At 40.3% G+C, this 22,849-nt stretch overlaps 1 protein-coding gene and 1 long non-coding RNA gene across 4 annotated transcripts in view; one reads left to right on the forward strand and one right to left on the reverse strand.

Annotated features, from left to right (window-relative positions):
- Positions 1-22,849, forward strand: part of LOC140135364 (synaptotagmin-1-like) — a 180,552-nt gene that overhangs the window by 146,348 nt on the left and 11,355 nt on the right. For both annotated transcript variants that reach the window (XM_072156781.1, XM_072156780.1), the window contains exons 4-6: positions 11,487-11,603; positions 14,353-14,520; positions 16,440-16,607. In XM_072156781.1, the coding sequence (XP_072012882.1) occupies positions 11,487-11,603; positions 14,353-14,520; positions 16,440-16,607 (453 nt within the window). The remainder of the gene's footprint in view (positions 1-11,486; positions 11,604-14,352; positions 14,521-16,439; positions 16,608-22,849) is intronic.
- On the reverse strand, positions 8,284-14,289 carry LOC140135365 (uncharacterized). 2 transcript variants are annotated; one of them, XR_011856504.1, is made up of 4 exons: positions 14,134-14,289; positions 12,763-12,929; positions 9,058-9,402; positions 8,284-8,424 (listed from the first exon to the last, which is right to left on the reverse strand). It is a non-coding gene; the product is annotated as an uncharacterized lncRNA (long non-coding RNA). The 2 variants fall into 2 exon arrangements; XR_011856503.1 differs by lacking the exon at positions 8,284-8,424 and having other exon boundaries at positions 8,822-9,402.

Here is a 22,849-nt window from a genome sequence, read left to right on the forward strand (position 1 = left end):
ATTCATGAAGAACGGGCGCCACAATTCAACTTCAACAGTTTTACCTCAGACCTTTCTGATAAAACATAAGCTTAGAATATGGTGGAATAAAGTATATTCATAGATTATTCTTATTATAGCTCATTCTGTACAATGATGAAAAAAATATTTCCTACTCTTTTACATTAGTTTTTATACATTATTTCTTGGGATTGGGATTTGGCCATTATCCTAAACATGATAATTGTTTCTGCATTAAGGTGCTAGCCTTTTTATTTGGCAGCCAAACAGTCTGGACTGAGTCCAAACTACTTGCGTACAAAAGGTATTTTCTGAACAAGAACTGAAGCATTTGTTGTGTTATCAGATGCTGTCTCCAGTTGGATGACTTCTGCACCATGATACCCAGAGGAGTACGAGTTTTGTTTCCTCCTTTTCATCTATCATTGTGATGTCTCATTACTGTCACCATTTGTTAGACAGCAGTAAATTGGCAATATGTTGTGAAAGCTGCAGCAATACTTACTCTGAAATTCCATGATAAATTGGCAAGCTGGTAGGTTTAATGTGAGCCAAAAGATTCAGCTGTCCAGATCCCAGTTTCAGGCTGCTGCCTATGCAATTATCGTCATGGGTGGCCATAGTACAGGTGCTTTGTATTACTATTATCATCCTGCATTTTCTATGCTTCAATACTTTACACCAAGCTGCACAAAAGGATTACAGGTGTAGACCAAAAAAAATGCACATAGGCCCATAATGTTAAAGCCTATAATCTAAAGATGAAGGGTAAACCAAAAACAAAACATGAGGATCTGGTGAACACATCGATGACATACACAGTTGCAAGACATATATATTCACTGGTTATGTCATTATATAGAAAGTACTGAATATTCTGATTTATGAAAAAGAGAAAAGATTTACATCAGTGACAACCACCAAGAGAAATCAGATAGTCACGTATTTTTAGTCATCATGTCTGGCCAATACAACTTATTGTCTAGGCCAGTGGTGGCGAACCGAGGGAAAGCAGAGCCCTCTCTGAGCGCATGCGCACCATCTCCCCTGCCTTCACTATATTTATTATTGGAGCTCCGGCCAGCTCCAGCTGCAGGTTGACGAGAGCTCCAGTCTGTTGGAATATTTCTCACTGAATGGCGGTAATATTCCTCACTGTATAGCAGTAGTACTCCTCACTGTATGGAGGTAATATTCCTCAATGTATGGGGGTAATGTTCCTCACTGTATGGGGGTAGTGTTCCTCACTGTACGGGGGAAGTGTTCCTCACTGTATGGGGGTAGTGTTCCTCACTGTATGGCGGTAGTGCTCCTCAGTGTATGGCGGTAGTGTTCCTCACTGTATGGCGGTAGTGTTCCTCACTGTATGGGGGTAATATTCATCACTGTATGGGGGTAGTGTTCCTCACTGTATGGAGGTAGTGTTCCTCACTGTATGGCGGTAGTGTTCCTCTCTGTCTGGCGGTAGTGTTCCTCACTGTATGGGGGTAGTGTTCCTCTCTGTATGGCGGTAGTGTTCCTCTCTGTATGGCGGTAGTGTTCCTCACTGTATGGCGGTAGTGTTCCTCTCTGTATGGCGGTAGTGTTCCTCTCTGTATGGCGGTAGTGTTCCTCACTGTATGGCGGTAGTGTTCCTCACTGTATGGCGGTAGTGTTCCTCACTGTATGGCGGTAGTGTTCCTCACTACATGGAGGTAGTGTCCCTCACTGTATGGGGGTCGTGTTCCTCACTGTATGGCGGCAGTGTTCCTCACTGTATGGGGATAGGGTTCCTCACTGTATGGGGGTAGTGTTCCTCACTGTATGGTGGTAGTGTTCATCACTGTATGGCGGTAGTGTTCCTCACTGTATGGGGTTAGTGTTCCTCACTGTATGGGGGTAGTGTTCCTCTCTGTATGGCGGTAGTGTTCCTCTCTGTATGGCGGTAGTGTTCCTCTCTGTATGGCGGTAGTGTTCCTCACTGTATGGAGGTAGTGTTCCTCACTGTATGGCGGTAGTGTTCCTCTCTGTCTGGCGGTAGTGTTCCTCACTGTATGGGGGTAGTGTTCCTCTCTGTATGGCGGTAGTGTTCCTCTCTGTATGGCGGTAGTGTTCCTCACTGTATGGCGGTAGTGTTCCTCTCTGTATGGCGGTAGTGTTCCTCACTGTATGGCGGTAGTGTTCCTCACTGTATGGCGGTAGTGTTCCTCACTGTATGGCGGTAGTGTTCCTCACTACATGGAGGTAGTGTCCCTCACTGTATGGGGGTAGTGTCCCTCACTGTATGGCGGCAGTGTTCCTCACTGTATGGGGATAGTGTTCCTCACTGTATGGGGGTAGTGTTCCTCACTGTATGGGGATAGTATTCCTCATTGTATGGCAGTAGTGTTCCTCACTGTATGGCAGTAGTGTTCCTCACTGTATGGTGGTAGTATTCCTCATTGTATCGTGGTAGTGTTCCTCACTGTATGGGGGTCGTGTTCCTCACTGTGTGGCGACAGTGTTCCTCACTGTATGGCTGTAGTGTTCCTCACTGTATGGCTGTAGTGTTCCTCACTGTATAGGGGTAGTGTTCCTCACTGTATGGGGGTAGTGTTCCTCACTGTATGGGGGTAGTGTTCCTCTCTGTATGGCGGTAGTGTTCCTCTCTGTATGGCGGTAGTGTTCCTCTCTGTATGGCGGTAGTGTTCCTCACTGTATGGAGGTAGTGTTCCTCACTGTATGGCGGTAGTGTTCCTCTCTGTCTGGCGGTAGTGTTCCTCACTGTATGGCGGTAGTGTTCCTCACTGTATGGCGGTAGTGTTCCTCACTGTATGGTGGTAGTGTTCCTCACTGTATGGCGGTAGTGTTCCTCACTGTATGGCGGTAGTGTTCCTCACTGTATGGCGGTAGTGTTCCTCACTGTATGGTGGTAGTGTTCATCACTGTATGGCGGTAGTGTTCCTCACTGTATGGGGGTAGTGTTCCTCACTGTATGGGGGTAGTGTTCCTCTCTGTATGGCGGTAGTGTTTCTCTCTGTATGGCGTTAGTGTTCCTCTCTGTATGGCGGTAGTGTTCCTCTCTGTATGGCGGTAGTGTTCCTCACTGTATGGAGGTAGTGTTCCTCACTGTATGGCGGTAGTGTTCCTCTCTGTCTGGCGGTAGTGTTCCTCACTGTATGGGGGTAGTGTTCCTCTCTGTATGGCGGTAGTGTTCCTCTTTGTATGGCGGTAGTGTTCCTCACTGTATGGCGGTAGTGTTCCTCTCTGTATGGCGGTAGTGTTCCTCTCTGTATGGCGGTAGTGTTCCTCACTGTATGGCGGTAGTGTTCCTCACTGTATGGCGGTAGTGTTCCTCACTGTATGGCGGTAGTGTTCCTCACTACATGGAGGTAGTGTCCCTCACTGTATGGGGGTAGTGTTCCTCACTGTATGGCGGCAGTGTTCCTCACTGTATGGGGATAGTGTTCCTCACTGTATGGGGGTAGTGTTCCTCACTGTATGGTGGTAGTGTTCATCACTGTATGGCGGTAGTGTTCCTCACTGTATGGGGGTAGTGATCCTCACTGTATGGGGGTAGTGTTCCTCTCTGTATGGCGGTAGTGTTCCTCTCTGTATGGCAGTAGTGTTCCTCTCTGTATGGCGGTAGTGTTCCTCTCTGTATGGCGGTAGTGTTCCTCACTGTATGGAGGTAGTGTTCCTCACTGTATGGCGGTAGTGTTCCTCTCTGTCTGGCGGTAGTGTTCCTCACTGTATGGGGGTAGTGTTCCTCTCTATATGGCGGTAGTGTTCCTCTCTGTATGGCGGTAGTGTTCCTCACTGTATGGCGGTAGTGTTCCTCTCTGTATGGCGGTAGTGTTCCTCACTGTATGGCGGTAGTGTTCCTCACTGTATGGCGGTAGTGTTCCTCACTGTATGGCGGTAGTGTTCCTCACTACATGGAGGTAGTGTCCCTCTCTGTATGGGGGTAGTGTTCCTCACTGTATGGCGGCAGTGTTCCTCACTGTATGGGGATAGTGTTCCTCACTGTATGGGGGTAGTGTTCCTCACTGTATGGGGATAGTATTCCTCATTGTATGGCAGTAGTGTTCCTCACTGTATGGTGGTAGTATTCCTCATTGTATCGTGGTAGTGTTCCTCACTGTATGGGGGTCGTGTTCCTCACTGTGTGGCTACAGTGTTCCTCACTGTATGGCTGTAGTGTTCCTCACTGTATGGGGGTAGTGTTCCTCACTGTATGGGGGTAGTGTTCCTCACTGTATGGGGGTAGTGTTCCTCACTGTATGGGGGTAGTGTTCCTCACTGTATGGGGGTAGTGTTCCTCACTGTATGGCGGTAGTGTTCCTCACGGTATGGGGGTAGTGTTCCTCACTGTATGGCGGTAGTATTCCTCATTGTATGGTGGTAGTGTTCCTCACTGTATGGGGGTAGTGTTCCTCACTGTATGGGGGTAGTGTTCCTCACAGTATGGGGGTAGTGTTCCTCACTGTATGGGGGTAGTGTTCCTCACTGTATGGGGGTAGTGTTCCTCACTGTATGGGGATAGTATTCCTCATTGTATGGCAGTAGTGTTCCTCACTGTATGGTGGTAGTATTCCTCATTGTATCGTGGTAGTGTTCCTCACTTTATGGGGGTAGTGTTCCTCACTGTATGGCGGTAGTGTTCCTCGCGTTATGGGGGTAGTGTTCCTCACTGTATAGCGGGAGTATTCCTCATTGTATGGGGGTAGTGTTCCTCACTGTATGACAGAAGTGTTCCTCACAGTATGGGGGTAGTGTTCCTCACTGTATGGGGGTAGTGTTCCTCACTGTATGGTGGTAGTGTTCCTCACTGTATGGGGTAGTGTTCCTCACAGTATGGGAGTAGTGTCCCTCACTGTATGGGGGTAGTGTTCCTCACTGTATGGCGGTAGTGTTCCTCACTGTATGGTGGTAGTGTTACTCACTGTATTGCGGTAGTGTTCCTCACTGTATGAGGGTAGTGTTCCTCATTGTATGGTGTTAGTGTTCCTCACTGTATGGCGGTAGTATTCCTTATCGTATGGTGGTAGTGTTTCTCACTGTATGGAGGTAGTGTTCCTCACTGTATGACGGTAGTTTCCCTCACTGTATGGCGGTAGTGTTCCTCACTGTATGGCGGTAGTATTCCTCATTGTATGGTGGTAGTGTTCCTCACTGTGTGGCGGCAGTGTTCCTCACTGTATGGCGGTAGTGTTTCTCATTGTAAGGCTGTATTCTTCACTGTATGTAGTTAGTGTTCCTCACTGTATGGGGGTATTGTCCCTCACTGTATGGGGAAAGTGTTCCTCACTGTATGGCGGTAGTGTTCCTCACTGTATGGTGGTAGTGCTCCTCACTGTATGGGGATAATATTTCTTATTATGGTTGTAATATTCGTCACTGTATGGCAGTAATATTCCTTACTGTATTTGCTCCTGCCTAGCTATATTATTGGCAATGTTGGCCTTTCTATGGTGTTCTGTATATTATCAGTATAATGGTATTTATCTTGTTGTGCTGGTAATGGTCATCATGCGGCAGTATTATATGTCCCTTATAAAGTGGTATTGTCTGTAATTTCAGGCTAATTAGCCGTGTTGGCACTTGGTGATAATTGATGGACTTTGGTTTGGAGTGTGGGCACTCGGTCTCTAAAAGGATTGCCATTCTAGGCTAACTATTACTATGGTCTATGCTTACTATTAGCATTTGATCATATTTTAAAGTCAGAGTAAAACCAGAGTACGGTCTGGTTTACCCAATGGTGCAATAAAAGATCATGTAGTGCGGCCAGGTTTAGGCATAGCAATAAGCATTAATGTTTGTGAAGATGTTAATTCAATCTGCTACTTAGCTTAAATACATAAAATAAGTAATCATATAACTAGACTATATAGATAAAGGCAGGCATTTATAATTTGTGGCGCAAGGTCCATGTTTTTGGCACATGAATTTACACTGAGATGTTAGATTATGGTGAAAGAGGGTAATAAATTGGGGCAGGTCCGAAAAGGTTAGAACAGTCAGTGCCACAAAAGTGTCAGGAAGCTAAAAGTGCATGAGTGTAAGAAAAGGACAAATATTAACCATGTGAGATCATCCAAGTTATCTATTGAACCAGTATTGCTTTTGAGTTAACAGTAAATCAGACAGCACAACCTTTTGTAGATTTAAAGGGGTTGTTTACTTTAAGCACATTCCAGCAAATAATTGATATTGCATGTGTAATGAAAATGTATATATTTTTCAAATACAATTTCTGTATCAACTCTTCACAGTTTTCTAGATCTCTGCTTGTTGTTGGCTTGCTGTCATGCAACAAGAAGCTTCATCGTTTACTACCTGTAGATAAACAGCAGTCCATGGTTGGGTGCAATGCTTGTTATAACACACAGGGGCACAGTTACTCAGATCTTTGCACCAATTTTCTGTCTGACTTCTTTCAAGTGCAAACTGCTTGCACATGTATTTCACAAGGGAATGCGCCACATATGTGTTCCACATGGCCATTTTGTGTCACGGCTGCACTATTCTTCACACAACACAAATTTTATCACAGAAATTACCGCTTTCATGCACAGTTGGGCTGTGCGCCACATTTTAACATGCAAAGTCCGACAGAAGTATGACGTACGCCCAATGTTAAAAGTGCACTAAAAAACTTTCTTTGGAACAGTGCAGAGGGCGCAAGATTCATGAAGACCGGGCGCCAGAAATCCTGAATCTGGAGCCCTCTGCACATTCCACAGGCAAACTGCACAGATACTAGATGTCCACACAGCGTAATCAAAGCTGAAGAATACTAACGACTATGGACTGGTGTTTATCTACCGGATACTACTGGAAAATTGTATAATTTGTAATTACAAAAACAATATGAATTATTATTTAAAGTAAACAACAACTTTAAATGTAACATAATGGTCTGCAGCTCTGCGATACTATTTTCAGCTTAATATGGAAAAACATTTCAGGACAAATTCTTTAGCTAGGATTGTGGGCTGAGAATTATAAGAGTACAAAATAATCTCTGTCATCAAAAGGTGTTCTTCACAAGTAATAATTATAGGCTAAAGTAGTCTTAAAACCAAGGTTCCTGTCTATAGAAAATCTACTGCAGCACTATTATTTGCTGGCAGTTCCATCTGTTTTCCCTGTTGTGGATGAAATGCATGTCTCATTATAGCAACCAAATGTCAAAGATAATTGGAGGTAAGTACATGCACCACTCCTTGACTAAAGAAGTTATTTTAAAGGGGTTTTTTAGATGTTAAAATACGGAATGTCACTGTCCATAACCAATAATTCCACAAATTAAAGCTTTCGATTTTCATGATTCAGTATAAAAAAGTAGATTTGTTAGTGTCACAATAATGGATATGTGAATCATCTCACACATTTAGCTCTGATCTTAGATACTTATAAGAAATAGTCTTTTTATGGTTGTTGTATAGCAAATAACATTCTTTCTTAGAGCTAGATTTAGAAATATAACACATTGTAATACAGTGCGCCAATACCCATAACTGAATGATAAAATAATTGTAAAAAGTGACATACATTAGCCAAACAACATTTGCATCAATTGTCTAAATAACAATCATTTTTGGGCCATTACCTAAATAATATTATGTTCGGTGTCATAGAAAGCTTTAAATAATATTAACCTAGTAGACAAAAGAACAGATACATATATAAAGTAATATAATAAAGTTAAGTATAAAGATCCTTATTGCTTGAAAGCCTCAGGTGAAAGGTCATCAGTGGAAACCACTTGACTAGGGATGGTACAGACAGGAAAAAGAAATTGGAATTAGTTGTTGCTCTACTGCTACAGTCTACAGTAAAATATGTTCCTGCAGCCCATAACCCATGTCTGCGTACCCGTTCTGCATAAACGCCATGTTACTATCAAACTCTAATCTTGATACAGCAGGGAATATAATTAACCTGTCTCAATGTAATTTACTAATCATACATGTCTGAGCATTCCCTCTGGAAATGTCCATGGAGTAAAGAACAGATGATCCCTCAGACCAAGCACCATGATTCAGCCTACGTCAAACAAGCAAGTGAACCAAAGACTTCACCCTGTACAATAACAGGAAACATTTACATTTGATACAGTTTGGAATTATAATTCTTCTTAAGGTGCTCATACACAATCAAGAACTGTAATACAAATACTCGTTCAGCTGGTACTATAGCTATTCCTTTCGCCACACAGATATATTACTATATATACTCAACACAGCTTTGCAGCAAGGCAACAAATGCCTAGTTTGAGACAAAATGTAAGGCTTTTTTAGAGCTAACTTTATATACATGACCTGTTTCACCCGTCACTATCAAGCATGGTATACTGTTCCATTCTTCAAATCTTCTTATTCTTAGCCCCCTGTTTATTTCCCCCTTTTCTCTCCTTTTCTTTCTTTATATTCCTTTGTTGAGGTATACATATATTTTCTGTCATAAAGGAGGAAATGCATTTTTTTATTAAAAAGTTTAGTTGTTCTTTAGGTCCAAACAACTATTTGTGTATTATGAATAAAATGTTTGATGTTTCTGTAGTTCTTTCTTTGCTATAATAAAAAAATCATAAAATAATAAAAACATTACTGAGCTTGATACATGCAGCCACTAATCCTATTCTTGGTGCCTGTACTTATGGTTTAAGATGTAGCTGCACAGGATGAGGTGACCAAACATGAATTCACACAAGCTGCCTTTCCTATGTACAAACGTGGTCACCTGGGATCAAGCAATGCCTGTTGCCTACCCTAGTATATGTGATATGTCACCTCCGTAAACAATCTGTTATTGCAGCAGTCATGTTCCATATTTGTGCAATGCTAACCAGGACAAGAAGGCTGTTATTGGTGGTCCCATGCTCTGGAAGCAAATCCTGAAATTTATTTTCATTGCAAATTGTGGTCAATCAAAAATCTTAAGAACCTTTAAGCAGACGTCTTCCTTTTATCTATTCACTAATATTTCAATCAGCTATTTTGTTACACATCGAGGTTCTCAGTTCTGCAGTAAATCTTCACAGCTTTATTATGTTAGAAATAAATAAGTCTTCAGGAAAGCAGTCCTCACCAAAACAATGCAAAGTCATTTTTCTCCCTGTCTAGCTCCTGCTTTACTAAAATGAAATGCTTTTGGCTGTGAAATGTGAACGCTGCTTGCCAGACATCATACTGTTCCTTGACACTTCATTTCACATGAGGTTTCAGCAATTGCTTCTGTTTGAAAATGAAATTATTTTTTGTCCTCCTCAGTTTTCCTTTATATTTAAGAATTACTTAGAACCATGTGGTTCCCACTGTACTTGCTCATTAGTCACTCAGGCTGTCACTTGTGATCCTGGCTGCCTTCCCTTTGTCTTCACCTCTACCTGACATCTCAGAGTGCCCCATTTTCCTGTCCAGTTGTGTGTTTCTCCTGAAAAAAACAAACATTTGCTACAAATAGGAATTGTCTGAAGGCAATATTCTAGTACTGTGAAATGTGCTTAACTTAATCACTTAATTGCCTTATGTCATATGACCCAGGACTAATGCCCTATCTAAGCTGAGCAATCTGCAGAATAAACAGTTAAAAGGTTAATGAGGATTTGTGACTACAGGTTTCATTCACAATCTGATACATTTCCCTCAGTAACCTTTTCTAGAATTCACAGCCTGCAGGAAACAATGTGAGTTGGAGACCAGATCTGGGGTTAATTGTGTAAGTGAAAGGCAGAATTCTGCAACTTCAGGACTCATGGTTTTATTTAGGCTCCATAACTTAGCTGTTATAGCTTTATACTATAATCCTATTTATTTAAAAGGGGTCCTGCCAGGATCTTTGAATGTCCTCCAAATGCAGTCTTCAAACTGCAGAACTAAAAGTGGACATAAGGGACCCCCTCCTTTCCCAAGAAGCTTGATTCTAGTACCATATGAAGTAAATGCGCTCAAATATTTGATTTCTTATGGCCATCAATTTTCAGACAGCCCAGGGACCCATGGTCATCTTAATCCACCCCTGGACACTGTTTATTCTTTTACAGTTCATTGTAAATGCTGATAATAAGTTCATATAAATAGCTGAGTATTGACACAGATCACGTAGGTTCATGTATATGTGTCAGAAATAACTTCTAAATGTCCATGACTTTTTTTGGAGTAAGTAGGAATTGATTTAAAAAACTTAACAACCAAGATATTCTGACTTAGCTAATTATAAAATCATATATATATATATATATATATATATATATATATATATATATATATATATATATATAATTATAAAGAAATCCAAGGCATTAAATGACAATCTCTCTACAGCAATATATACAACATTTATGCCCTTATAACCTTTCCCCTTCAATGCTCTTCCACCTTTATCCATTACCTGAGCATAACACTCTTTAACAGCAGATCTTTATAAATTAATTTTTTTAACCCCTATTACAGGTAATAAAGAATTATATTTTAACATGGTCAATGGTAGCACACTCCTGGTTTAGTTGCAATTCGATTATTCAAATGAATATACTTCCTACAATTTTGTATGTGTTACAGACCATACCAATTTAAGCACCTCACTTAAAACTCACTTCATTAATATGGAAGGCAAAATGGCACGAATAGAAGAGAATCTTTTATTTCATGCCAAAAACAGATTAGGCCTTGGCCTCCCAGATGTACATTCTTACTATATAGCAGCATACTTGACTAGGGTGCTGGATTGGCACAAAATAATACTAAATATTCTAAAGATAGAATACTAAAAATTCTAAATATAGAAGAAGAAGCCATACAGATCCCTTTACGTCACCGAGCTCTCCGGCACACGCGCGCCTGCGCAACTTAGCACGGGGAAACAGGACGTGCTAAGTTGGGCCGCGCGTGTGTGCCGGAGAGCTCAGTGACGTCACCGGCTCTCCAGCACTTTAGAATCCAGCGCACGCATGGGCGCGCGCATGGTGCGCGGTGTCCAAGTGCGGTGCGCCGAGTTATAAGTTAATATAACTTAGAATTCTGCAATAGAGGCTTTGTTCCCCTAACAAAAATATGCTCTGGCACCAGCTCACCCTGAGCTGGTGCCATGTATATGTGTATAAACCTACCACTTTTAAGTGGTAGGTTTCCTTTAAAGGTTGCAAAATGGTTTCTGTACAAGGATAGTCCGAAGATAGAACGACCCAATATTACTCCAACATTGCAAATATGTTCCAGATGCCTTCACAAACACACAATTTTCCCCATAACATTTACCACTATAGCCCATTAGATGGAACCCTGAGTTTCCATTTAAGAAATGGTAAGAAAATGGCTATTTTCAAGTGATTTTTGTCCGCTAGGATTTCGGAGGTCTTTTCAAGTACTTCACTTTCTATCATGTTTACCACAACTTTATCAGTCATCATTCTTTTATTGTTTACATATATTTGCTTCTTTTTAATAACCGGACATAAACATGTTCTTGTTATAATGACAAAATACATAAAGAATAATAATTTTTATGTTTTTGTGTAGGTACAACCAGATGTTGAAGACCTAGATCCCTCTCTATTAGATGGAAAAGAAGAAAAGCCTCAGGAGAAGTTAGGGAAGCTGCAGTACTCCCTGGATTATGATTTCCAAACTGGACAGGTAGGGATCAATTATTTTCTGGGTATGACATGACTAAAGGTGATCTTAAACACTAGGTCACGGTCCTCTCACCTTTTAACCAGATTGCTTCACCTTTGGCTAAGAATGCATCCTAGGTCTTTGTTCATAGGAGAGATAATCCATTCTAACATTTATAACTGACATAGCAGCATGGGCGTTTGTTTTACATAGGATGAGTATTGATGAGCAGTGTTATAACTACGGTACACCATTCCATATTCATATTCATGTGTCTGCAAATACCCATACAAAATCTTCTAAATCTGGAGCTCACAGTCCCAAACCAGTCCTTCTGTTCAGACTTTAAAAGTACAAAAAAAATTAAAAATACTGAAGCTCATCGGCTATGGTAACAGCTCTTTTTCTGGATCACTTTTATGGTCTCACAAGAGGAAACATTGAGACTTCATCAATCAGAACTTCAGCAGTGGTGCTTCACATTTCCTCCACATATGAACAAACCTTCAAGCACTCTAGGAGAAAATGCATACACATAGCGTAACCCATATGGGATAAAAAAAAAACTTCTTTAATGGTCAGGTACTCACATTCAAAATCCCACTTAAAGTGTAAACGTCATTTCAAAAAAACTTTTGATATGTTGTAGGGCAGGTAATTTTAAGCCCTTTTGCAATTGGATTAGTTACCCGAATCTTGCTCCTTCCTCTTGTATTCTGCAGACTTCCCCTAGATGTCAGCAATGTCACATATGTCTGCTACTATGGACATTCCGTCTTCAGAAAGAAGCTGAGACTACGAAAGAGAGACATGCCCCCATCCCCCTCCCTGCACACAGCTGATTACCTCATGTCTGCAGCAGTCATGTGCTGACAGGAACACTGACTAATGTAATAACCAAACACCTACACTTATCTTTCCCTCAGCTTTCCCTACACCTGTATACTGTATAACCAAATACTCCACACTGACAGAAACTGCAGATCCCCTCCCCCCATCACCTCACATTCGACAGGAAATGGCAGGAGAAATGAGACTCCAAGCTGTGCCCTTATGTGCTGTGCTGAAGTTTTACTTAGATAGGTAGGCACATAGATAGACAGATAGATAGACAGATAGATAGACAGACAGACAGATAGACAGACAGATAGACAGACAGATAGACAGATAGCTGCTGTACCTTGTTGTACTTCTGAACATGGAATAAAGCATTTTCACTTTCTTCACCTAACTATTGACGCCCTGGAGTGCTGTTTAATTCTCGTGTATTACATTTGAAGGACCTGGAGCCTGGTCTCAGCGAGCTTGCACCCACCTGCACCTTTGTTTGTGTGCTGCTTGAACTTTCTACAAGTAGATAGATAGATAGATATTAGATATATGGATAGCTTTGGTGTCATTGGTCAGCAGTGTGCGCTTATGATGAGGTGACAGGAGGAAGTCACGCCCCTCCATCTTGTTGATTGTAGGTATTTTGAGAGCTGGAAACCATGGTTGCTATGGGCCAAAAAAGGTAATAAATGAGGACCGAGAGGCAAAATACTTTGCGGAATGATTCCCAGGGACACCTGGAGCAGAATTATGTATTTTAGGGGTTTTTTTGCTCAGAATGACGGTTACACTTTAACCCACTAATCCCACAAACCCACTTAAAACCATTACATCCTATGCAGCAAAACTGGCAGCTGCAAGGCCCTTTTTCCCTTCTGCGCCTGGCTGTTCACTCAAACAATATTTAACATCCACATGTAGGGTGTCCAGTACTCTGGAGAAATTGCATAACAAATTTTAAGATGGGTTTATCTTTTGTGAATGTGTATATTTTAAATACAAAGCAAGAAAGAGTCAGCTCACCAGGACACAGAGAGGATGAAGATTTTGGGTTTGCACCAAGTAGGGATTCACCTTCGCCATCGGTTGCAAATATATTCCAAAAGAACAAGTAACTCTAGCTCCAGATGCAATAGTCCCATAAAAACTGTAAAGTTTATTAGCAAAAAATGGTAAAAACCGGTATATAGAAAAATAGAAGAAAAAACCATGGAAGAAAAAAACAAGGGTCTGCAGGCAAAGCCTACGCGTTTCAATAGAATATATCGTATATGTGAACATTTTATACATACTATTACACCAATTATTGTTGTTTTGAATGTTTCAGTTTCACTAATTCCACTGTGTATACTGAGGTAAAATCATATTCTGGCTATGCAAATAATGAGTTATGGGAATATGTAAGATGTGTAATTCACCTCCGGACAGAGGCCTTCTCTTCTGGATCAACTGTAGAACCCATAAGATTCATTCTTATCTAACATTTAAAATATCTATTGAACTGAAAGTACAAATCACATAATAGAGAACATAACCCGAAGCCACAGTATTTGTTGTTTGTAGTTTAATTAAATAGAGAGCAACATTCATCCAGTAGAACTGTTTGTACCAAGTAACAGATTGTCTGTAGGTATATCTGGAGTGCCATACTGGGAAGCCTTCCCATATCACATGAATGTTCAAAAATATAATAAATAAAACAACTTTCTATGGCACTCACCTATAAATGGTCATAGAACACCAAAAGAGATAAAGTAATCATTCACAATTCGCCGAGCGTTGCTTGATTTTTCATAAGATTCAGTTTAGATGTTCCATCTGAAAATCACTGTTCCTTTTTTTTATAACTTTATAGTAGTTAGATGTTAATTCTTCAGGTTGCCTAATATTTGAAAAACACAATGGACATTAACCAAAATATGGAATTTTTTCTCTGTAGCTGGTTGTGGGAATTATACAAGCTGCAGACCTACCAGCATTGGACATTGGCGGAACTTCTGATCCCTATGTCAAAGTATTTCTCCTGCCAGACAAAAAGAAGAAGTATGAAACAAAAGTGCATCGCAAGACTCTCAATCCAACCTTCAATGAGTCTTTTACTTTTAAGGTAAGAAGTTAGATTTTATTTCTGAAAATTTGCAATAAAATCACAAATTTTAAAATATATAATTTCATGGGTACAGAATATGGCAATGATGTCAATATGAAAACCTGTTCAATGTTTATCATGGCAAAGGGTTCCGTATTCTTATTGGCAAGGTAACTATTGCAATGAAAGTGAGTTAAAGTAGCAGATCACTCGATGATGCTACAGAGTGCAAGAAATTTTTCATAGGAACTCCTCAAAATTCACACAAAGAAACTAGGTAGGACAAAAAAAGGTAAAGAAAAAGTAAAAATCTTGCTTCGGGGCTCATGCAAACATCAGATTACAGCACAGTTTTGGACACAGACACAACAGGCCTTCAATTGAGGTACATGAGTCTACTAATGTAGTCCTATATGCCTTTCAGTTCTCATACAGAGAATCTTACTGTTGTTTTCCACATGAAGTTGGCATAAAAATGTGCTGCACTAAGGGCACATTCACATGGCCGTCTGCGGGGACGTACATGCGGCCGCAAATTTGCGGCCGCATGTACGTCCCCATAGACGGCAATAGCGGCGCGGCGCAGATGCGGTGCCACACATGTGTGGCACCGATCCGGCCCGCACACCGCAAAAAGATAGAGCATGCTCTATCTTTTGTCGTGTGTGTGGCCGTGCGCCGCTATTCTCTATCGAGGGAGGAGGGGTCACCTCCTCCTCCTCTCCAGCACACGGCGGTATGTCCGCGCGGCGGGCATACCGCCGTGTGAATGTACCCTAAATTATACAAATACAGTGGATATGAAAGTGTTCAGACCCCTTAAAATTTTTCACAATTTTTTTTCATTGCAGCAAATTTGTAAGATCAAAAAGCTATTTTTGTTCGGTCGTTAATGTATGCACCCCATCTTGACAGGAAAAAACTGAAATGTAGATATTTTTGCTAATTTATTAAACAAGAAAACTGAAGCATCACATGGTCATAGGTATTCAGACCCTTTGCTTAGTAGAAGCACCTTTTGAGTTAGTATAGCCATGAGTCTTCTTGGGAATGATGCAACAAGTTTTTAACACCTGGATTTGGGGATCCTCTGCTATTTTCCCTTGCAGTTCCTCTCCAGTTCCCTCAGTTTAGATGAAGAAAGTTGGTAGACATCCATGGACAGCTAGTCTTGACACACCAGAATCACCTAGAAAAGAAACCTATAATTAGCAGCATGGAGTGCAGGGACAAAATGTGCGGTGCTCCAGGCTGCTAATTATGCATGCCCTCCGCACCTCTCGTCACGTCAACATGGGATAGGGAGGTGGAGAGGGCATGCATAATTAGCAACCCACAGCAGCGGACATCTGGTCCCCGCATTCCGTGCTGCTCATTATGAGATTCTTTTCTAGGTGATCATGGTGAATCAAGACTAGCTATGGACAGTGCTGCGATCAAGACTGAGAGGAGCGGAGGTGAGTATTTCTAGTTTTTTGTTTTTTCACTGGTTGATTTCCATTAAGGAATAAAATGAAGTTCACTTATGTTAAAAAACAACATCTAAATAGTGTTTTTTTAATGCATATCCAATCAAAAGTTATGATTTTTATTTACCACACTTGACAAGCTGGTATAAGATCACTTATGTTAAAAACAAAATATTCTGACTTTTTCCTAGATTTTCATATTGAGATTACTAATTTTTTTAATGAAAACTTGCATATATGTTGGAGGTTGCCTGACCATGTAATGTACCACACATAAATACTGAGTTGCCTTGTCTTGAGCCGCTTTGGAATATGTTAACAAACTATCTTCTGTTTATCCAGCAGTTGGTGTATTTCCTATGCAGATGGCTCATGAGCATGCTGCTAGCTCATTATTCTAGATTATTTTTTTTTGTATTGATTTTGAAGGAGTAATTCTCCATATCAATGGTTTCATCCCTTATTCAGATTCCTTATGCTGAGCTTGGAGGAAAGACCTTGGTGATGTCAGTATATGATTTTGACCGTTTCTCCAAACATGATGCCATTGGTGAAGCCCGAGTACACATGAACACGGTGGACCTTGCTCATGTCATTGAGGAGTGGCAGGATCTCCAGTCTGCTGAAAAAGAAGAGGTAAACTTTATCTTATAGTCTATAACTGGTAGAAAACTTCTCTAAAGAATCCATTGAGCATGGTTTCTGTAATTCTTTGAGTGAAAACATTATTTAGATTTATCATAATAGAAGTCATATTTCTAATATATGCAAAAGTCATATAAACAAATTACATTTTCTGCCTTTTCCGCCTTTCTAAAATGGAAATCAAGAAAGGAAAAGGTGATGATTCATGTGAAAGGTAATAACAGATCCCAATGGACAGTAATGATTGTAAGCTTTTGTTGTAAATTATTTTGCTTGATAAAATAACATAGCATTGCACAGCAATGACAAAAGACAAATAAGTAAGTTTTTTTAAAGACAACAGGTTATCAACTTTACCATATGTTTTGGGTTTTTCCAGTAGATTTTTCACTGTATCAGACCACAGACACAAGCAATGCAATCTTAAACACTAACACTTATATTTTAGTGTTGGAAAATTCACAATATAGTCACCTCAGTGAATATACCCCACACATGAACATGTAGCTGCAGGGAATATATTGTGCATATAAGTATGGACCAGCAAAGAATATTCCAAATACATAAATATATACCTGCAATGAAAATACTGTCACCATTAAAAATACCACAAAAATGAATATACCAAACTTATAGTTAAAGATGACCTATCAGGTGGATTTAGAAACTTTTGGATCTGTGGTTTAGGGTCCAAAATCAACCTGTATGAGATCTGTCTGTGGACAGAGTTTAAAAAACCAAACGTTTATACTCAACTGGATGTGAATCTGATAAGGTCCACGAAGACCGTTTGGTAGTTAAGTGTCCCAGACCTCCCTGACAGGTTCCCTGTAACTGCAGTTACTTTACAGCACACAAAAAATATTATATAACTGAATATACTGCACACATTAAAATATTGTGGCAAAAATTACAGCACACCAAGGCTGGAATAAGACAGACATAGACATCACGTATGGTTTAAATTAGCTGCAACTGCTGCTGTCTCTCTCTTTATGGGCTTGCCTGGTTCATCCTCGACCTCATTCCAGTGAAGTCCTCAAGGAGACCATTTCACCACCACCACCCAATGCTCCCCACTGCACCTCTGAAAATACAACAGTCACTTACACTATAGTGTCCAGTGGATAACTGTTATGTAACACTCTGGGGCACATGACTTTTTAGGTGCAAAGCTGCACCCGGTCCAGGGCAGGTGCATGGACCCGATTTTAACATGTAAATTGGAATTATTTCACATTATTTGCACAGTAACCTCTTTTGTCAAAATTCTTTTTTTTAAATTGGTTACTTCTAAGGGTAAGGTCACACGTAGTGGTTTAATTGCATTTTTAATGCATTTTGAAACTAATTACAACAGCTGAGGAGAGGTGATTTGCCTTATTTCATTACTGTTAACATTTGTGTTTACAAATCGCTGCATTAATGCATGTGTTAACATTGTGTTTACTATGCGTTTTGTAAATTCAAATGTTAAAAGGAATGAAATAAGGCAAATCACCTCTTTTTATCTATCTATCTATCTATCTATCTATCTATCTATCTATCTATCTATCGTATCCACTGAGTACACTTTAAATATATATTTTAACCACTAAAGTAATAAAAAAGGATGCACAAATATATACATGATTCTAAAAAAGCACATAAAATGCAACAGTTCTAATAAATATGAAACTATTGAACATATAAACTTGAAATAAGTGAGCTTATTCACTGAAAAAAAACATAGCTCCCCTGCGCCCTAGCACTTGTAAATGGACAAAAAGGGTTGTCTTAGGGACAAAAAAAAATCTATATATGGCTAGGCATATGATATATGGCTTGTAGGGATTAAAAAAACAATAAAGTACTTATACTCAGCTCCTGCAGCGCTCCTGTTCTCCCCTGACGTTGCTTATTACCACCAGGACTGTTTGTATATAGAGACCAGTGTCCCAACCACTACAGCTCACTTGCCTGAAGTCCTGTGGTACCAAGTGCATGGCAGTTGTCGGAACAGCATTGCCGACCTCTGTATTCAGACACCCGGAAGTAACAGGCGGCGCCACAGGGAAATGGGTGCACAGGAGGAGATGAGCATAAGTAGTTTATTGTTTTTTGAATCCCTACAAGCCATATATCAAATTGTTTTTAGATCCAAACAACCCATTACACACTGCATACATGGGGGCATATTTATCACGTCAGTGGCACAGAGGCCCTGAAATAATCGCAAATGCTAGCTTATTGCTATGAAAACAGAGACCTGGCAGTGACATGAGTCACCAAGGGAGAAGAGGAGCACCAGAGGAGCTGAGGATAGGTGTTTAATCCATCCCTGCCATATATCAAATTCTTTTTATCCCTTTACAACCCCTTTAAATCTTAGAAAAACCTTTTTCGTTAAAAACATAGGTTATACATAGGTTATATATTATTCTACTAAACAAAAAGCAGTTTTTATGTAGAAGCTCCTGAGAGGACCAAGTACAAAACGCTGAATAATTTAGCTCATTTTATTGCCATTCCTGTGTGCCTATGATCAGTTTGCATTTTTGTTCATTTTTTAACCCTTCCACATCTCCAAAAGTTATGTCTATTGAAGGTTTATATGTGAATTAGCTCTTGCTATGCAAGGTATATAAAACCAAGAGAGAAAAAAAGGTCCCCGTGGCAAGTGTGAGCTAATTCTCATATAAACTTCTGGAACTAGTGGATAGATTTATGAAAAACATAAACAATAGGAAGTTATTTTGCTTTTTTCTACGGAGTGACAGGTCCTCTATAAAGAAAAATCTGTAACATGCTATGAGATAAGGGACATTTGGCTCCCACCAGAATTGGGGATAACTACCATCTCTGCACCCTAGTTCCTACATCACAGCTTTAAGTGTATATTATGCAAAGTACCACCTAATTGTAATACTTTCCTGGGACATGACCTCTCTCATAGGGAAATGAGTCAATCAAATAACTGAAATAATAAGAAAACAGAATAATGCATAAGGCAAATGCGAATGCGCAAATAAAAAACACTGGCCTTTTTACATCCACTGTATAAATAAGTCCTAATTCATGCTGGTACGTGCATTTTTCATTTACAGCATCCCCAGTGAGTAATGATTCCTTATTTACCTTTAAATTAATAGGTTCCCTGTGGAGAGTGGTTGCTGTATTTTTTCCCTACGTGACATTAGGTTTTTCCCTATTTATGCGCCGTGTTATGACTAACTTTAGTTTAATCACCAATTAAGTCATGTCAGCTTTCACATGTGGATTCCAGGAAATTATATGAGAACAACTAGAGGCCATCAGACACTTAATTTCATATGCCAAAAATACTTGCTTACCTGTCATTTTTTTTTAAATAATTTTTATTATCACTGTTATTAGTAAACATAATTGGAGTGACAGTTTTATGTGAATTTTACATTATTAACATAGTTTGTTGTAGAATCAAACCTCCTTAGAAATCAAATTACAATGACACATACACTCACCGGCCACTTTATTAGGTACACCTGTCCAACTGCTCATTAACACTTAATTTCTAATCAGCCAATCACATGGCAGCAACTCAGTGCATTTAGGCATGTAGACATGGTCAAGACAATCTCCTGCAGTTCAAAACGAGCATCAGTATGGGGAAGAAAGGTGATTTGAGTGCCTTTGAACGTGGCATGGTTGTTGGTGCCAGAAGGGCTGGTCTGAGTATTTCAGAAACTGCTGATCTACTGGGATTTTCACACACAACCATCTCTAGGGTTTACAGAGAATGGTCCGAAAAAGAAAAAACATCTAGTGAGCGGCAGTTCTGTGGGCGGAAATGCCTTGTTGATGCCAGAGGTCAGAGGAGAATGGGCAGACTGGTTCGAGCTGATAGAGAGGCAACAGTGACTCAAATCGCCACCCGTTACAACCAAGGTAGGCAGAAGAGCATCTCTGAGCGCACAGTACGTCGAACTTTGAGGCAGATGGGCTACAGCAGCAGAAGACCACACCGGGTGCCACTCCTTTCAGCTAAGAACAGGAAACTGAGGCTACAATTTGCACAAGCTCATCGAAATTGGACAGTAGAAGATTGGAAAAACGTTGCCTGGTCTGATGAGTCTCGATTTCTGCTGCGACATTCGGATGGTAGGGTCAGAATTTGGCGTCAACAACATGAAAGCATGGATCCATCCTGCCTTGTATCATCGGTTCAGGCTGGTGGTGTCATGGTGTGGGGAATATTTTCTTGGCACTCTATGGGCCCCTTGGTACCAATTGAGCATCGTTGCAACGCCACAGCCTACCTGAGTATTGTTGCTTACCATGTCCATCCCTTTATGACCACAATGTACCCAACATCTGATGGTTACTTTCAGCAGGATAATGCGCCATGTCATAAAGCTGGAATAATCTCAGACTGGTTTCTTGAACATGACAATGAGTTCACTGTACTCAAATTGCCTCCACAATCACCAGTCACCAGTTCACACCCAGGGGCCTCCACCACAGAAATACATATATACAGCCCCTAGAAATACATATATATACACACCCCAGTAATACATACATACATACAGCCTCTAGTAAAATAACACAATAATAAAGCTTTAGTTACCTTCTTCCGCTCCCCCGATGCGCGGCGGGACCCCCTCCTCCTTCCGGCAGTCAGAGGTCTGGCGCAGGCGTTGCAGTTTCTGATGTCTATGGCAGAGCAGGGAGTGTATGGTTTCCTCACTCTATAAGAAACCAGTATAATTGAGGAAAAAGCAGCATCACTCTGTTGTAATCCAGTGAATCAAGTGTTCTCTTTATTCATCAGAATGATTCACTGGATTACAACAGAGTGCACACACCACAATTTAAGCAGTCCCAGATTGGGCAAATTTGGATGCAGTCTCAAATTTTGTTTTTATAGAAACCAGTATGTTGGGGTGGGGATCGGGGTCTTCCTCCGGCTATCAACCAGATTCAATCCCCGCTCATATAGTGGGTGGAGGTCGTGGGGAGCACGCCTTGGGGGCACTCCACATTATCTGTCCCTTGCTAAAAAACTAGGTCAGAGAATCTGCAAAATAGAAGGCATAGTGGTATATTTCCTACAAGAAGTGATTAGCACCTACCAAAAGTGGTAAAAGAAAGGATAGGATGTCACAATCTGTCAGACTATAAAAACATTTTGTTGTTTTGCCATAATCTGACACCCATAACTTTTCTATACTTAGATGCATACTCTATCTTTCTCTATGTTTGCTATGTTTCCTATAGTGAAGGGAGGAGTGAGAAGCGCTTGTCCCTCCTCCTCTCCTGCACGCCAATGTGTGCCACGGCCGGGCGAGCACACATTTTGTAAATGTAGCTTAAGAGTGACATCTGCCCCTTACAAAAACACAGAAATCGTCAAGGAACAGAAATACAGTGATTTCACCAGTATTTATTTCTCATTTCTAGATAAAGCAGACAAATCATTTTACAAACAAGTTATAAATGTCCATCGATCTGTCGACATTTAAAAGGAATCCTTTACCAAAAAAGTTATTTGTCTTTGTGTGTATAAAACATGTGCAGTACTAAATCCCTCTTTATTATTCTATTTTGGAGTAGTGAACATTAAAAAATATTGATCTCTGTATAATAATCGTTTAAAAATATTGCAGTTGTTGCAACAATAGTTTCATTTGCATACTGAATATATAGATAGATCACAATTTACCATTTTGATGCAAGACAAACCTGCTATGAATGTAAAAATGTTTACTTATTTTTAATCTATTAATGGTAATTAATTTGCTGTTACTTTTACAAGTACAATTTTTACTGCACTTATGTTTAATTAATCTTCCCAAAACTGTCCTTTAAAAAAAAAAAAACTCAGTAATGACTGATGGAGGGGCCTTTGTTAAGAACTCACTGTTATTAGGCCTGCTAGGCCATGTACCACACTCTTAGATGGATCCCTGACATTTTGCAAACACTGGGATTTCATCAGTCTTTTGTTCGGCAGACAGGGAGTCCTTGGATCATATTTCTGTATGATGCAAGGGCTCCCATCCAATGCTCCATGCTCATCCATTGGATCAGTCAAGCACACGTGTCCATTTCCACAGGCCAAACACATTTGGATTCAGGCAGCCTTAGGGCTTCTTCACACGTTTTGTAAATGCAACAATTTTTATTATGTCGGTATGGCATCTGTTGTTCTGTTTTTCATGTCCACTTAAAAAATCTGATAGTTTAACATAAGTCAGAAAGTATAACATCTG

Source organism: Engystomops pustulosus, chromosome 6 (genome assembly GCF_040894005.1).
Source record: "Engystomops pustulosus chromosome 6, aEngPut4.maternal, whole genome shotgun sequence".
Lineage (NCBI taxonomy): Eukaryota > Metazoa > Chordata > Amphibia > Anura > Leptodactylidae > Engystomops > Engystomops pustulosus.